We start from the raw sequence: 18,968 nt of genomic DNA on the forward strand, positions 1-18,968 counted from the left end.
TTTAACCCCCAAGTAATTGAATTATTAATATTAATCCATTAACTTTATAATTATAAGCATGAATAGTCTAAAACGCCCCTTGAAAAACTTAACAGAAATTCCGACCCGGGTGAGCTGACGGAGACTGTGACGGTCCGTCACGACTGTGACGGTCCGTCACGACTGTGACGGTCCGTCCTGCACGTCCGTCACGAAGTTCAGAGAGTCAATTTCTGTGGAAGATGTGTGACGGTCCGTCGTGCCCACAACGGTCCGTCCTGCCATTCCGTTACGAAGTTCAGAGAGTCGATTTCAGTACCCAATTTTCAGAATTCTAAATGTTTTAGAACGAGACCCCCACGACGGTCCGTCGTGCCCATGACGGTTCGTCGTGGGATCCGTCGGCTCAGCCAGTTTTTCCAGAAATAAAATCTGCTGCTCAAAACGACTAAACAGGTCGTTACAATGAACTAGTTAGTTGAAAGATAAATTCCAAAAGAAATCTGCCACAAAGGTTGAAAAGAACTTTCAATAAATATTCTTCAATATATGATTCTAACGAAGGAACAAAACATCTTTTCATATAATGTTTATTTTAATTTTGTCAAATATTTTTAACTTAATCTGATTCTGCTTTTGCTTTTCATTTTTTGATCAATAAAAAAAGAACAATTTTTTCTTTTTGTTAATCTTCAATTAATTTATATTTAGTTAATGTGTTTAGAAAATGTAGTGAATAAATATGCTTAGAATTCCATCAACTATTTCACTATATAAATTATTTTTTTAATAAATATATCAAATCAAAATTTAACAAGTAAATTTAAACGAGGGAAATAATAAAGAAGGAATTGGTTAAAGACAAAATTAAATGAATACTTTCTAGTCGTATTTTAAAAAAAATATTTTTGAGGTGATTTCAAGGCGAGTTTCGAGGAGGGGCGTACCAAAAACGCCCCAGCGGTAAATTAAAGACTTAAATTCTAAAATTTGAAGCGTATGCCTCAAGCATAAAAGCTTAAGTCCTGAGCGTAAAAATGTAGGCTCGGACATTTTTAATTTATTTTTTGAATTTTTTTTGCTTTAAATCATATTTTTTTATTATTGGTGTAATGATATTTCTCAAATCGTAATTATAATATATTTTTCTTCATTATTGATTATCAGTACTTGTCTCAAATAAAAATCATAATATAATTTCTATATATTATAGGTTATTTATAAAAAAAAATTGTAAAATCATTAAAGGTTTGGTTTGCTTATTTTATTAGTAATAAGCTATAAAACTGAATGTATATGCGACTACGTCCCATAGATCTATCAGACTTACGTCCTATGTCTCAAGGCTTACGTCTCGTCCCATACGGTATAAAATATTTTGCTTCACGCTCCCGCCTTTTAAAACTTTGGCTTTCTAGGTATGCCACACAAAGTCCAATGAAGTCAACATAGAGCAAAACAACTCTTAAAAATAGATTAGTCAAGGGACCATTAACTTTGGGCTGCAGTATTTTCTCCATTTGGGGACATATTGGGAACCCATTCCATCTCTTCTTGGACTTAATTTGGGCCTTCAAATTGATATAAACTTGGGGGAGATTATCTTCATTGGACTTGAAAGCTTCTTCCACCACAACACTTTGTAATTGCTAATTTCAGCACATTAAGCTTGTTATGAATTTTCCTTGTTAGGGATCTTGTCATAGGTCCTCTTGAAACTTCTAAAGCTTTCTTTAACGATTTTGAGTTTTCATGGATGCTGTCACTGAATTTTTTAGTTTTTATTTGATATTATGATATTTGATATGATACACAGTTTTATTTTCTGTGATAATTAGTATGAAATTTATTATTTAAAAATAAAATGTCAAATAAAAGTAGGGAAAATTATATGAAATAAAAAACTATTAATTCAAATTAAATACTACAATCATAGTTTATTTTAATTGTAATTCGCACTAAACATCCCATTTTTTGTCATCTGATTTGGTATACAATTAGCCATTTTCGGTATAAAATTATAATTCGCAATAAACATCCCGTTTGTGTTTGTATAACGCGAGAGAAAATTGAATATACAAATACAAATACATATATTTTCGTAATATACACTTATAATTATACAAATGCATATCTTATTATACAAATTACAATGTATAAATAAATTCACTCTAAAGGAAGACTAAATAGAGACACGTGACAGAATCTTATCCGTCCATCCAATATTTAATAAATGTAGATCGATGGATAAGATTTTGATATGTGTATGTCTGTTAGTATAAAGAATATATATGCTCTAGTTTTTGAACGACAGGGGCATCAATGTCCCACAAGTATGACGAAGGATATCTGCGTACCATGTATGATAATTCAAAGGTATATTTATTCCTTTTCCCTAAAAATATATAATTCTAGTTGTCAATTTTCATTTCTTTTTTTTCCCCATAAAATACAAATTCTATTAAAATTTTTCCTGCATTTCTGAATTCAATCCTCTAAGGTTTATCAATACTATGGATTTCTTATCATAATGATGGCATTTATGGTCACAACAAACCAATGAGTAACAAATTTAAATATGCAACTAAGCATTTGCTAACAAAAGCGCCTGTAGCTCAGTGGATAGAGCGTCTGTTTCCTAAGCAGAAAGTCATAGGTTCAACCCCTACCTGGCGCGTTAATGTTTTAATCTTTTTTTGGAAAGTTATATCAGTTTCAATTTGGAAAAGGGTGAAAATTACCGCTCAATTTTGTGTTATTGGCTGATTTTATCCTTGGCGTTAAAAGCAAGTTATTTTTACCCTTCTCGTTAATAAACTTAACAAATATACCATTTATTGGATGGAAAACCCCAAATCAATTAAAAATTATTTGATTTTTACTTAAATTACTTATTTTAATCTGATCCACTTAATAATATAACCCATTTCTTTTAACCAATAAACTTTGTTTTTCGCACCACCACCACCCTCTCCAAAATCTCCTTCACCACCGGCACTTGATAATTAAACTAATACACATAAATCTTAAATATTCTATACTAACCGTGTATGTTTAACTGTATAACCGTGTACTGAAATAATTATTTATATTCTTCAGTAGGGAATCACTAAACCTAAAGAAGTAGGAAGTTTAAGGGTAAAGGAATGCTGCTACATTACAGTAACAAGAAGGGTGATTTATATATTAAATTTGAGGTTCTTTTCCCCACGTCATTGACGGATCGAAGGACCAAAAGAAACCAATCGAGGAAGTTCTTGGTTAGGATACAATATATTATATGGTGGTAGTTTTGGCGGTGGAGGTGAAGGAAATCTCAGAAAGGTTGGTGGCTTTGGTGGTGGCGGGAAAAGAAAGTTTTGGTAAAAGAAATCAGTTATATTATTAAGTGGATCGGGTCAGATTAAAATTGGGTAATTTAAGTAAAATTGGATAATTTTAATTGATTTGGGGCATGTTACAAGAGCGTAGGTGAGTGATAAGCATAGGATGACTTTCCATCAAAGGATGAATATGTTTGTTAAGTTTATTAATGATAGGGATAAAAATAACTTGCTTTTAACGGTAAAGGTAAAGTTAACCAATTAAACAAAGTTGAGGGGTAATTTTGACCCTTTTCCCTTTAAATTTTATACAATAAAAAAGACGTTTGAATTTTGTGGTTCTAAATTAAAATTATGTCAAATATATTGCCCTTTAATCTTATGGAGATATTAATTAAAGTTATATCAAATGTACTGCCCTTTAATCTTACGGGAAAAAATAGAGAAAACTTTTGTTATTTTTTTCAAAATACTAAAAAGAAAAAGAGGTCTTTCCTTTTCAAACAGACTAAAAAGGAAAATAAGTCATTCTTTTTTAAATAATGCGAGTCTCTATTTTGTCTTTTAGAGTAACATCTTTTCAAGTAGTTATTGATTTTTTTAACTGATTATCAGTTACACTTTTGGCGTTTCAACTAATTATTTTTTTGTTTTTTTCGTTAAACCTTTCAAAATTTTCAAGTGTGTTATATTGAAAATTCCTAAAAGTTTAAGCACCATAAAAAAATTATATAATGAAATGTGTATATTAAAATTTAAAACTAGTAGTATTATATGTTTTGAACCTATAATGTTTAAAACTTAATGATTCATATTAAGAACCCAAAAGTCAAAAGTCAAATGATCAAATTTATATTTAAGATAGATTTTTTCATAATTGTGCACCCATCTTGCTGAAATCTTTGATACGTCTATGAATTTATGTGACACTTTTTGATTTATAATTATATAAATTAATTTTAAAAAAAAATTGAAGATTATTGTGCAAATTTCTGGGTTTGACTCTTAAAAAACGAAAAGTATCGCATAAATTGGAATAGAGGGAGTGAAAGTTTTTTTGCATGATTCATTGCCCTTTGTGTGATCAACCCACCATACATATTCATGTTCTTGTCATGCTCCACTATCAAGCATGGCCTTTAAATTTCATGTCAAGCCATACCAGCTAGCAAGTGTACATTTCCACGAAAATGTCCATAGTTGCTGAAGCACCAGGTTACATCCAAGTTTTTTCTGATGGCTCAGTGAAGCGATTTGAGCCACAAATAGCTACTGCATCAATTGAACCTTACAATGGCTACATGTCTAAGGATGTTGTCATTGATTCTTCGAAACCAATATTTGGAAGGATGTACCTTCCTGAATCAAGTATTCACCAACACTTTCCTGTTCTTGTCTACTTCCACGGTGGTGGATTTTGTATCGGCTCAACTACATGGCTCGGTTACCATGTTTTTCTTGGAGATTTAAGTGTGGCTTCAAAATCTATCATTCTTTCAGTAGACTATCGTCTTGCACCGGAAAATAGACTTCCTATAGCTTATGAAGATTGCTATTCTGCATTGGAATGGTTGATCAAGAACATAGAATTTGAACCATGGCTGAAAAGGGCTGATCTTTCTCAGCTTTTTCTATCCGGGGACAGTGCTGGAGGGAACATAGTTCATCAGGTTGCTATCAGGGCGATTACAAGTGAAGTTTTTCGTGGTAGACTAAAGGCGTTGCTGCCAATTCATCCATATTTTGGGAGTGAAAAGAGGACTGAATTAGAGATGGATAATGGATCAGCAGGGGGCGTGGAAATGAACGACATGTTTTGGAGACTCAGCTTGCCTCAAGGATCAAATCGTGATTATTTTGGATGTAATTTTGAGAATGCTCAACTACCTTTGGCTGAGTGGTCTCAGTTTCCAGCAGTGATTGTTTTTGTTGCTGGTTTAGACTTGTTGAAAGAAAGGGGAGTCACGTACGCTGAATTCTTGAAGAAGAAAGGTGTGAAAAGTCATGTGAAGGTGGTTGAAGCTGAGGAACAGGCTCATGTTTATCATGTATTTCATCCTGAATCAGAGGCTACTCGTTTGCTTCAGAAGCAAATGAGTGATTTCATAAATAGTTTTAGGAAATGAGTCGATTGACGACAAATGAATTTAGGACAATCCTTTACTTTTGTGAGTTTCTAGTTTGAGAAACTTCATAGACTGGCTAATCCACACTAAATTGTCTACCTAAACTTCTACTTTCTGCTCTTCCATTTTTTTATGCGAAGAAGTACTTTTGGTGATCTACAATGAGCTGATTTTCATCGGAGGGATCCAATCCAACAAAATACCAGAATCTGTTCTCATGTCGTTGTTTTCATGGAAGTGTAAGGATGTTCACAAAACCAGATTCATCCTTCAAATTAAACTAAAGCTAATTCTTGAATCAATAACATAACATAACATAACATAACGTTAATATAATGCTTAAAGCCGAGGATTAGAATTATATCTATCAGTAGGGAAAACCAGATTCGCGTGTGCTTTAGGGTCCAGATATGTGTGTGAATAGAAAACCTCTGCATCCTAGCTAACTAAAAATCTTTACTATGTTGCTTCCCTACAAGTGTAGAAGCTGTCACCACTTCCACTGATGAACACACTTCACGCCAGTTTCCCCATCAAGGCCTTCCATTGTTGACTCCCACAACTTACTTAATAAGGTTCTGACACAAGCTATTCTTAGAGTAACATAACAGATAAACATAGGACTGTCAAACATTATATGCAATGAGAACAACATATTCAGTGTAATCCCACGGGTGAGATTTGAAGAGGGTAGCGTGTATGCAGACCTAATCCCTACCTTGGAAGGTAGAAATGTTATATCCGATGGATCCTCAGCTCAAGTAAGATACAAAGCAGTTCGAAAAAAGTAAACAACGGGAATAAAGAAACTAAGACAAAAACGCTAAAGAAAGCATGATAGAGCATAGTAAAAAAGAAATATTAACTACAACAGATAATACGATAATCAAAGTGCAAAAAAATTAAATAGTAATACAAACAAAATACAAAAAAACTTTCAAAGTAGTACTACAGTCTACAACTACTAGTATGAAAGAATAAGCGAGACAATTCTCAACTACCTAAAACTAACTCTCTATAATCTCATATCTAATATCTAAGGTCATGTCCTCGATAAGTTGAAGTAATGTCATGTCCTGTCTTATCACCTCTACCGATACTTCTTTGGCCTACCTCTGCTATACCTTTCCTGTAACTATCCATACACATCTAAATTGGGACATTCGTGCATCTCCTCTTGATAATACACATCTGAATTGGGACATTCGTGCATCTCCTCTTCATATGCCCGAATCATCTTAGTGTTTGCTTCCCACGTCTTGTGTCCATCGGGGGCCACTCCTTGTTATGTGCAATGAGAACGATTTCAAGAACAAACAATCTATGAATTCAGCCTACACTATACTCTGCACCTCATGAGCTATTTGGAATAGAATTAAACACAGTTCATTTTTCTCAACAATTACTAAAATGATGAGAATGAGATCCCGCTGAGCTTAAGAGTCCAGATATAATAAGTTAACAGACATAATGTGTGTCAATGAAAATAACACTATGGACATAATAAGAATATTTTTTGCCATCTGCAATGTGATATAAGTTCTTTCTCATCTTACCTATAAGTACCTCGTTAACTCAACAAACTTTTCCATCCAAGAAAATCTTTCCATCATACAACTAACTGCAGATCTTTGAGCTTCCGACTAAATTCTTGGCCCGATGACTACAAGGCAACTGATTATAAGCCTATGAAGTATCGGATTGATGAACTTAAGGAACATATATATTTTACATATAAAATACACATTAATCAAAGCTGAAGCCTTCATGAACAAACTTGCAAATTCACTTTGTTTCTTTATTTACTGCTTAATTAGTTTAAGTAGTTCATGAGATCACAGATAAAGCTGCAAATACTCAGTTAACTTACCTAACGTGTTTGTTTGGTAGAAACTAGGATTTACAGAAAGCTTGTAGTATACTTTTAGCAAGAAACAGATATAGAAGTAAGCAATATTCTTGAGAAAAATTTATAAACTCTTAATTCCTACAAACTGGATTTTTGAGAAATTAGGTTCATGATCGATGTTTCCGCTTTATATTTTTGATAGTACTTATATGTTTTAGGCTCAAACTTGAGTAAGTACTATTGAAATCTGAGAAACATTCTTGTTGTTGTTAGTGAGCTAAACTAAATTAGAAAACAAGAAGAGGCCTAATGAATCCTCTCACAAAATAGATAATTAAGTGCCCTTCTTTTCTCTGTCTTTTGTACTCCTAGCCAACCATCAAAATTTCAACAGACTTGGTCAATATATTAATGTTGAAGATTGCACCATGCAAATTTTCTCCAAAATTAGTGGAAGACTTTTCGACAAATAAGATGAGAAGTAAAAGTATGGATATTCCATCCAATTTCCAAATTTTGACCATTCAATGGTCCCGTAGGATGTTGAATATCCTACTCAAATAAATACTTGTACTGAATTCTCTAGGTGTGTAAATACATTATTTTGAAAAATATTTCATCAGAATTCAACAAGCTCAACTAATCTCTACTTATATAGAGACAAGATGGGCTAATACTCTCATTGATGGCAATAAAGATGTCAAATAATGACACCCCACAATGACACGCTAAAATATGTGAACATGGTAAAAACAACATTAGAAATTGTATCAATATACTCTACTTTTACTCTCTCACTTATTTTTAAAATAGATTTTTATTTTTACTTGTCAATTTTAAAATATCAAGAAAAGATAATTATATTTTTTTATCCTCTTTGTATTCCATACTATAATAGTTGTCAACTCTATAAAATTAATAGATAATTTTACACTTATTTCTTAATACTAAACATTAATTAATAGGGACAGTGTGATAAAATTCATGTATCAATAATTATTTTTCTAATTAGCGAGTCAAGTCAAATAATAACAAGTAAAATAAATAAAGGAAGTAATTGTTAATAACATTTGGAAATGGTCTAACAATCTGCCAACTTTTACAAAATATAATTGGTAATTTTCTTTAATGGATGATTAAATAAAGGCCCATTTAAGTCAAATAAGTAATTCTAAATCCTTAACATAAAATGTGTCTTAATGGAGGACTTTTAAGAGTCATTTGAGTGATATTAATGAAATTAATCAGAACAAAAGGTGAATACTTCTTTTTTGAATTGCAAATTTATCTTCTGCTTCATATACATTACAAGTTGTCAAATGACAGATATTTGTAAGTACCAAAAGAGTATAGGAATAGGAACAAATACAAGTACTTAGAGCTCGTGTATAAATAGGAAAGTACACTTCCAAATCTTAATCAAAAGGAAGTGACAGGTGGGACAATACCAATGGCTGTCCGATGGCTAATATATGTATAATAATAAATCCAAAAATGATTGGGTGGAATAGTTAGGTTCTGTTCTCATCGTTTTTTTTTCCTTTTAAAATATGGAATTTTTATAGGTCATTATATGGTTTGGTATTTGAAAGTTTCTTCATAATTAATGCACACACAGCATACAAGAGATTGTTTGAAGTAACGTACAAGTTGAAATGGTATCAATAGAGAGGCCAGTTTTTTTGGCATATATATTGGGAGTAACAATTCAAAATATAGGATGACTGAAGCCATTAGCATATGCCAAGTCTGACTGACACAGCTGGTTCAACAAGCAAAAAACTAAGATCAGTAAAAGTCTAACAATGCCAACACTTGACCCAATCTCCTCCCAAGTTTGTGCTTGTCTCCAATGTACATTACATCATTTTGTCTCTTGTTCTACCACATATCAAGTAATCTGTCTATAGACCATCCTGGCTGAACCCTCAAAATGGATGTTGACCAAGTAGTCTCAACCTAAAATGATGCAAGAAAAGTAGTTCCTTCTCCTTGAATAAGTTAGATTTCACCCAACAAACTATATAGTCTATACTCATCTCTATCTATCTTGCCTTCAAATCTTGCACTAGTAGAGAGAACAAATAAACCTCAATAGTTAGTTCATGGCAAGACTTTACAAGGAAAAGACCACCCAATTATCAACAAATGCGCTCGCACACTCAATTAGTACATAGATGGATCGTAAAAGAAGTAGATCTCAAATCTAAGACATGAGATGAGAGTTGGCCAACACTCAAATCTCTCAACCATTAAACCACCAATTACGTGTCCAAAATACCTTTGTAAAGCATTAAATCCACACAGCTAAGAACAAGTAATGTCACCTGAAATAGCCATTAATGCAAATCCAACATAGAGACAATGGTGACGGTTTATAATACTCAACTCTATTAATTATTCTAGTTTAAATTTCTCCACTTCAACATAGACGAAACCGTTTGCTTCACAAGCAAGAAGTTATGATTTTGTAACTCAGTTAACTTAAGAATGAGATCTAACAGCACCATACATGATTAAAAGGGAAAATTGTAAATAAATTATAGTAAAGGATTCAACAAGTAGCAGAAACTACAAACAGCTATAAGGAAGGGTATCTCAGATCTTAAATCTACTAGTAATAAGATACATAAATTGAATCTGCAGTGTAAACAAAGCAATGTGGATATCCTAAATAACCTTAGGTATGAAATGGAAGTAACAGATCATACCAAGATCCATTTGTCAACAACCCTTTTTGTTCATAAGATTTATTTTTGATACCCCTTTTTTGTCACACAGATTCGACTAGGCTTGTGTATCACCCTTCTTTCCATCAGATGATCCATTAGAGTCCCTCTCAGTCAACAATCTCCCTGCTTCCTCATCAGCTTGCTGAGATTTCTTCTGTGCTTCCTTTGCCTTCAATGCCTGTAACTTCTTATGATTATAGTATGCAACTCCCAAGAACGCTAATCCATACCCAATCAGATTCACTGGAGTCACAGTATCCTTAATCACTGACCAAGAAAATGCAATAAGAAGCCAATCTTTAACAACCCCAGCAACATTCATAGTCAAAGCTGAAGTCTTTCCCACCAGCAAGAACACAGCCAAGTTCAAAGCGAAGGCACACAATGAATTAGTCCCGAAAATAGCAAAATCAAATTGAAAACTCGAGCTCTGTCTCAAAATTGGAAGCTCCACAAAAATCCAAGGAATTGACAAGAAAACCAAGCAGCTAGGAGCAACATAGTAGAGAGAAGTAATTGGATTTAAACTAATACCCTTTGAAGTCAACAAGATCTGGATCATAACAAGTCTAGTAGCCTCAAACAAAACAGCAAGCAACTGAAGAAAAACACCCCAAGAATCATACTTTGCTTCACCATAAGCAGCAATAGCAACACCCACTGAAATTGCCATCATATTACCCATGGTAGAGTTGTTAAAAGTGTCCTTTTTAAACAAGATCCCGATGGTATAAACAGCAACAGGCATAAGGGCTTTGAGCATTTGTATAAAGGAAACAGAAAGATAAATGTAAGCAGAATTTGAAAGCCAAAGAGAAACAGAGTAAAGAGCACCAATGGGAAGTATGCAAGTAAGATAAACATTCCGAGATAAGGAAACAGGCTCAACAACTTTGAAAACACGAACAAGAAGGAAAGCTAAAGATGAACAAAAGGTCATGTGAATCATTGTTAGAGAGATGGGAAAAGGCCATCCATAGAGCTTGCGGTCAAGAATGTATTTGTTGTAAACAATGACAGTGAAAGAGAGGAAGATCCAGATTGCTACATAAGTATAAGAAAGAATGATCTTCTTCACTACTCCGTTTGACAAGGCGGCACCTTTCCCCATTTTTTGTGGTGAGAGGGGCGGCGGCGGCGATGGTGGTGGTGGTGGTGAAAGGGGAATTGGGAGAGTTTTGGAGTCTTACAGAGTTTGACAAAAAAGGGGAAAGTGAAGAATGGGAAAGAAGAGGTCTTATTTTTAGGTGGAAACCTCACTTTTTTTATTTTTTACTTTTCCTTTTATTAGTATAAATAAATATCTTTTAATGAGCTCAGGATGAAAATTATCTATATCATGAATTTTGGGTTGAAAATTAAATTCGAAATATAGTTACTATTTTTCCTTTTTTAATTTATTTTATTAAAATATGTATACTATTCTAATATTAACAACCTTCATTTTTTTTTCTTTTACTTTTTTAAAATTGTGGTATTTGATATTTTAGTCTATATAGCAAATTTCTTATAAAAAAATTGATGAGTATATAAATATATGATGGTTTATAATAAATAATGAATAAATTGTTAATAAAAGCATAAACTTATAATATGATAATTTCATAAACAGAGCATAATGCAAGAAATAAAAAATAGTTAGTAAAAAGAAATATATATTGTATTAAAAAATTTGTAAAACATTATATGTTAATATTATAATAAATACTTAACAAATATTTACAAGCCTTTGAAATTATCCGCATAATTCACGTAGACACCTCAATTAAGATTAGTACCTATTGAACACCTAAATATTCAAAACGTATATCTATTAAGCACAAGATACTAATGTGACCAAAAAAATGTTCTTCACTTTCTATGGACACGTGAAGATTCTCAAATAACATTTTCCTTTTTCTTTTTCGTGAAAGAAAACACTTTTTTGCTTTAATTAATAAAGAAATCAAATAAAAATTAACTAACAATAAAAGAAAGCACGTCTTCTTCCTTCACATGATGATGTCTCAACGGTTTCCATCCAACATCATTTCACCATGTCTGTACTTCCTCGTTGCCTCTCATGCCACCCCACCCCTCCAACTCTCTCTCACCCTCTCCAATTATTATTCTATTTTTTTCTTCTTTTTTCAGGTTTTAAATATATTGGCGAAACTCAATTTATTCTGATGTAAGAAAACTGAATCAATTATTTTTTCGGCAAAAGATTGTTACTATTTTTTTGTAAATGTGGTAAATGTTTATTGATCGAAAGAAAATGATGACAATGGTAGGAGGTGTTGCCCATGAAAGGGAATGAAAGACTGGTGCAATAATTTGTTTGCGTGTCGGCACCGACGAAACAGGAAAGCAGTCTGAACACGAAGAAGAAGAAGATAGTGGGGTGTTAATTAAAAGAGTTAACTTTTAATTTTCATAAAATTCTTTTTGGAATATTTTGAATAGATTTTTTAAAAATTGAATCTAACTACCACGTGTCATTATTTCATTGGTACACCTGTTATATATTTGCTTTTGAGTTACACGCAGTTTTGTTTTCAACTGATTATTATTTTGTGTCTAAATAGATATAAATTTCTTAAGATTAAAGTGTTCAACAGGTACTCATCCTAGTTGAGGTGTCTAAATGAATTATGCGGACAACTTTATGGGCCGAAGATGACTTAAACCTTTATCTATAAAGAAAATAGGAGATGAGTGAAACTTAAATATCCCGTGGGAGTCCGGGCCGTGTCTTAGTCCTAGTGTGACTGATCATTCAAAAACACCATATACATACATACTTCTTAACTTGTAAGAATAAAGTAAGACAAAACTCATATGAAGACACATAAAGTTGAAATTGTATTTCACTATGACACTTTAATTAATACTTGTATATTTAAACACATGTAGTTGAGGCACATCTATGTGGTGAATCCTCTCGTCGAAAAAATTACATTATTTTGTAAAGTTAAATTTGATATTTATGATTATATATTTAAAAATGAACCACTTTAACACAATTGAGAAGCTTAGCTCAGTCGTCTAAATCGTTTAGAAATATGATCATGGTCGTGAGTTTTATTCTCCCTGATAGGGTTGCCTTCATTTTTTTTAATGATTTTAACATTATGAGGCTACCCTCAAGACGTAGCACGGGATCTAAGATCACGAGTAACTCCTAGATAACCCTGAGTCTTACATATATCAAGCATACTATAGAAGTTACTGAGTAAAACATATACTATGACAAAAGTAAAAAACTGAATATCTGAAATAGGGAAAAACCCAACTAGTTTGAATATATAAAATATATTAAGAGTTAAGTGATAACTGAAAAATCACTTAACAACTCCAGCTGAATCTTCTACGATGTCTGAAAAGCCTCTAACTGATTTGAGTTGTTGGGACATACCCCACTAACTCTAGCAAACCAGAAAACTAATAATAAAGACTAAAATGGAAAGCATGTTTTGTTGTCCTTGAAGTATGAGGACTCACCACTAAAGTTGTTGAAGACGGACCGAGAATCGATTTACGCGTGATCTAGATGTTGAGTGCCTAAACCTATATCATGAAATGTTGTAGTGCAAAGTATGTGTCAATACTTGAAATGTACTGAGCACGCAAGATATAGATATGCTAACCTGAACAAATATATAAGCTAAATAATGCATAATTGAGGAATGATATAATCTGAGCAAAGATATAGATATGTACTGAAGTATAACCGAAAGATAAACTGAATGCAATGATCAAGTATTAATCATGAAGATGACATGCTGAATTGTATATTAAAGTAACTATTGAAAACCTGATCAATGCACTAAGAGTCGAACAGTAGGATTTACTATTAATCGACATAAATCACGTGAACTAAATGTGGAGTATGATGTATACGCTCTAATCTAAAGGACCCAATATACCTTTCCCGGGGTATAGAGGCATGACTGTGGCGTGATCACTAATAATGATGTCCAATGGAGGTGACTTAGAATCTTTTGAGGACACATAGTTTTTGGGACTATGAGGGTACACTAAACCCTAATTCAACTCAATGCTCAGCCCTAATTCAACTCAATGCTAAGCCTACTCCCACCTGAATACATATGAATCTAAAATACACTAAATATTTAATAGCTCAAAATACTGACATGATAACTAAGAATGCAACATTTATACATTGATAATGTGTCATTCGAAATTTGGGGCATGAAATTCTGTTTAACTGACCTAACAAATAAAATTCACGAACTAAAAAAATTAACACAAACTAGGGTTCTGAGTTTTTTTTTTTTACAAGAAATTAAGCAACATTTCCAAGAAAACATGTTATTTAGACTATGGATACTATAACAACAAAAATTACCATGACTTTTTAAGGATTTATAAACCGTAGGTCTAAACAAGCTATCAAGAATCAACACTACAAAAAAGTGTGAATTAGATGTGTATTACTATGAAAATTCGCAGAAAACTTATTTTCCTGCAAATTTTCATAATAATTCCTTGGAAAATCTCCATATAATTCAAAGTTTTCTTGTAGTGCAAGGAACTAACTGAATTCTAGGGACCTAGTGGATAAACGGAACCCACTAGTGAAATTTCACATACCTGATGACGAAATTTACGGAGAAACTCTTTGGATTTTGGAGCTGAACTTTGAAGAATGCTTTTGTTTGTTCTTGAAAGAGTTGGTCATCTCTTTATCTTATTTTTCTCTCTAAGTTTGGTGATTATTGGAGAATGAGGGTTCTAGCTATGTCTGACTAGATTATTAAGCTTAGACTTAGTAAAATGATGTAGTTTAGGCATCAAACGATGTAGTTTAAGTTCCTAATGCATAGGGGTAAAGACCAAAATGATCCTGACTAAAAACCGACGAAGTGTCATCTACTATAGGACACATGGACCATCATTTGAACTATTGCCCCTCAACAGGGTCGTGGTTTGAGGTCTGCTTGACAGGGCTCCACTAAAACAACCATAACATTCTACTTCAAGTATGGATTTTAGAAAACTCATTGGGGTTGGAAAGATGATTCAATTATCTTTAATTTGATAGATCATGAACCACCTAATTTATTTTTTGCTAAAAAATATGACCATTGTCGTGGGTTGTATCAGAGACCACTGAATCATGGACCCCAACGACGAAACCCCAACTATGGACCATGGGTCCATCAACAAACCATGGACCAAGATCATAAGTCTCATCTTTTGATCCTGAAATTTCTCTCTAAGTCTGGAATTCACCTACGAGACCTACCTACGACTCGTGCATTAAATGATGAACCATCCTGGTGAACCGTCGCTAAATACTATAACCTTTACTTTTATGGGAACTTGAATTGGCCAACCACGGTTTTACCTACGGTCTGTGAGTGGTTCCGTTGGTACTAACACCAGTATTCTGAAAAGATACATTTTTTTTATTTTCTCGAATTTGAGGTGTTACAATATCTACCTCTTGGAAACATTCATCCTCGAATGAATTTCAAAAATGATGATTATGGAGGGAAGTTCTATTATCCCTATTATTCGGTGCCAGAAACTAATATCTAACTAAACTGAGTTTCATGAACATGGAAATGTATTGAAATGCTGGGATATTGAGGGAACAAGATTCTGAGACTAAATTACACATGATTAAACTGAGAGACAAGAACTATTACCTCGAGCTGAAACGAAATCGGAAAGAAAGAGGAAAGGGTACTTGGCCATCATGGTTGCTTCTACTTCCAGTAGCTCCCTCTACGGACTGACTCCTCCAGAAAACTTTTACTGAATCTATTTCCTTATTTCTCAGCCTATGACCCTAACTGTCAAGAATCTCAACTGCACCTCTTTATAAGTGAGACTATCCTTCACAGTCGCACTTTTTACTGGTACTATCGATATCTTATCATCCACACACTTCTTCAATAAGAAAATGTGAAAGACTGGATGAACTATTGTTAGTTCTACTAGAAACTTTAACTCATAAGCCACATTACCAACCCTTTTCAATATTCTGTAAGGACCTACATATCTAGGAATGAATATCCCTTTCTTGCCAAATCTCATAACCCCTTTCACGGGTGACACCTTTAGAAAGGTCCAATCATCAATTTCGAACTCTAAGTCCCTTCTCACCCCATCTGACTGGGACTTCTGACGAGTCTGAGTTGTCTTACTCTAACTTTTATGAGTTGAAATTTATCCATAGCCTCATGAACAAAATCTGGAACAATCAAAGGCTGCTTCACCTACTCTAAACCAACCAATCGGGAACCTGCATCTACGCCCACATAATACCTCATACGGGGCCATCTGAATACTAGAATGAAAGCTACTACTATAGAGAACTCTATGAGAGGTAAGTAATCATCCCAACTATCCTTGAAATCGATCAGGCAAGCTCTCAACATGTCCTTAAGATCTGAATGGTATGCTCTACCTGTCCATCCATCTGTAGATGAAATTGTGTACTGAGATTTACCTAAGACACCGTGTATTGAGTTAGTTCCAGTTGTGAGTGAGTTTCTAGAGGTATTTTGAAATGATCTTTCCAGAGTCCCTTTTTAGAGAGATTTAAACTTTGAAATAAACATTATTCATAATACTCAACCCATCTCTATTCCACCAAATAAAATACCTCTAGCTTAGTTAAAAGAGTGAAAAGAGCAGTTGAGAGATCTTCTTGATAAGGATTTCATCCGACCTAGTGTCTCACCATGGGGAACTTCAATCTTATTCATTAGAAAGAAAGATAATTCCATTAGAATGTGTATCAATTATCGACAAATGAACAGGGTCACCATAAAAATAAGTATCCCCTCCTAAGATTTGATGACCTTTTTGGCCAACTTCAGGTTGCCACTTTCTTCTCTAAGATAAAACTCAGATCTGACCATCGTCAGTTAAAAGTAAGAGAAAGTGACATCCTAAATACAACATTTAGAATCGTATATGTTCATTATTAGTTTCTTGTGATGTATTTTGGGCTGACCAATGCTCTTACAATGTTCAGGATCTTATGAACAAAGTATTTAAGCCTTTTCTTTATATGTTTGTTATTGTTTCCATTGATGACATAATGATGCATTTGAAGAATGAGGAGGACCATATTAGTCATGCAGTCCTCCAAACTCTCAAGGATCGAGAGTTATATGTCAAATTTTCTAAGTGTGAGTTATTACTTCCTAGGCGTTTTTAGGCCACATTGTATTAGGCGAAGAGATTCGAGTTGACACTCAGAAGATTGAAGTAGTACAAAATTGGACCAGACCAACATCTCCAACTGATATAAGGAACTTCTTTTTGAGTTGGCTGGTTACTACAAGTGGTTCGTCGAGGGTCTATTTCATCCCGTTGACTAAGTTGACTCCGAAAAAAATTAAGTTTCAATGGTCTGAAACTTCTGAGAAATCTTTCAGAAATTGAAAACTTGATTAGAAACTACTCCGATTTCAACCATACTAGAGGGTACAAAGGGTTTTGTTGTTTATTATGATGTTTCCAGAGCTGGACTTGGCTGTGTACTAATGAATAATGGTAACATTATAGCCTATTCCTCCATATAGATTAAGACCAAGAAAAGAACTATCTGACTCATGTTCTCAAGTTGGCGGTACTAGTTTTTGGTCTCAAAATATGTCATCACTATTTCTATAATGTTCGTGTAAATGTGTTCACTGACCACAAGAGTCTCTTATATGTTTTCAGTCAGAATGATTAATCTCAGAAAAAAGAGGTTGTTATAGTTGCTCAAGAATTATGACATGAGTATCCTCTAGCACTCAGGTAAGGCTAATATTGTTGATGATGCTTTGAGTAGGTTGTCAATCAATGGGAGTACTAATCATGTTGAGGAAGGCAAGAAAGAATTGACTAAGGAATTTCATAAACTTGCATGTTTGGGAGTTCGTTTATTAGATTTAGATGAAGGTGGAGTTATGGTGATCAATGGGGCTGAATCATCATTAATATCTAAAGTGAAGGAGAAACAAGACAAATACCCCCTCTTACTTGAACTAAAGGAAAATGTTCATAAGCAGAAGGTGATGACTTATGAACAAGGGGGAGATGTTGTGATCAAGGTAGTTTTGTTCTAAAGGTGGATGATCTTCAAAAGTGAATCATGGTAGAAGCTCATAATTCAGATATTTCATGTGTCCCGATTTCATAAAGATGTACGATGACTTGAGGGAAGTATATTGTGGAATAGTATGAAGAGATGCATTGATGATTTTGTTGTTATGTTCCTGAATTGCCAACAGGTCAAGGTAGAACACCAAAGGCCAGGTAATATGGCTTAGACAAAGCCATATAGCTCTTCTTGTACAGAAGTGGGAGTTGATTAATATGAACTTTGTTACTGGTTTACTACGATCTCGTATGATGCATGATTGGACTTTGGTGATTGTAGATCAGATGACTAAATCAACCTTTCTTGCCGGTAAAGACAATAAATTTTGCAGAAGATTATGTCAGATAGTACATTCAAGATATAGTTCTACTCCATGAAGTTACCATGTCTATCATCTTAGATATAGGTGCACGATACACCGCTCAGTTTTGGAAGTATTTTTATAAAGGTTTGAGTTTGAAGGTGAACCACAATATTGTTTTTCATCCTTAAACGTATGGCTAAGCAAAGAACAAAATTCATACGCTAGAGGACATTTTGATGACGTCATGAATTTTAAAGGTAATTGGGATGACTAGTTGCATCTCATAGAGTTATCCAAATGACTCTTTATGAGGATTTTTATGAGAGAAGATATAAATAGTGTATTGGATGATTTAAAGTTGGTAAAGCTGAGTTGATTGGACCAGACTCATCAAGTTATGGAGAAAGTGAATACTATTCAAAATAAGTTGAAAATAACGTATAGTCGTCAGAAATCCTATACAAATGTTAGGAGGAGAGACTTGGAATTTGTGGTTATGATTAGATCTATTTGAAGGTTTCACCGACGAAGGATGTTATGAT

General features: G+C 33.6%; 2 protein-coding genes and 1 non-coding gene across 3 annotated transcripts; 2 read left to right on the forward strand and 1 right to left on the reverse strand.

Annotated features, from left to right (window-relative positions):
* Window positions 1-2,583: 2,583 nt before the first annotated feature.
* Window positions 2,584-2,656, forward strand: TRNAR-CCU. Its single transcript has one exon. It is a non-coding gene; the product is annotated as a tRNA-Arg (tRNA).
* Window positions 2,657-4,488: 1,832 nt separating this feature from the next.
* Window positions 4,489-5,609, forward strand: LOC107028224 (probable carboxylesterase 17). The gene has a single exon (XM_015229266.2). The coding sequence runs from the start codon at window positions 4,493-4,495 to the stop codon at window positions 5,426-5,428; it is 936 nt and encodes a 311-aa protein (XP_015084752.1). The 5' UTR covers window positions 4,489-4,492; the 3' UTR covers window positions 5,429-5,609.
* Window positions 5,610-9,790: 4,181 nt separating this feature from the next.
* Window positions 9,791-11,236, reverse strand: LOC107028864 (probable sugar phosphate/phosphate translocator At2g25520). The gene has a single exon (XM_015230093.2). The coding sequence runs from the start codon at window positions 11,118-11,120 to the stop codon at window positions 10,065-10,067; it is 1,056 nt and encodes a 351-aa protein (XP_015085579.1). The 5' UTR covers window positions 11,121-11,236; the 3' UTR covers window positions 9,791-10,064.
* Window positions 11,237-18,968: the final 7,732 nt, after the last annotated feature.

The sequence above is a fragment of the Solanum pennellii genome, chromosome 8 (genome assembly GCF_001406875.1).
Source record: "Solanum pennellii chromosome 8, SPENNV200".
Lineage (NCBI taxonomy): Eukaryota > Viridiplantae > Streptophyta > Magnoliopsida > Solanales > Solanaceae > Solanum > Solanum pennellii.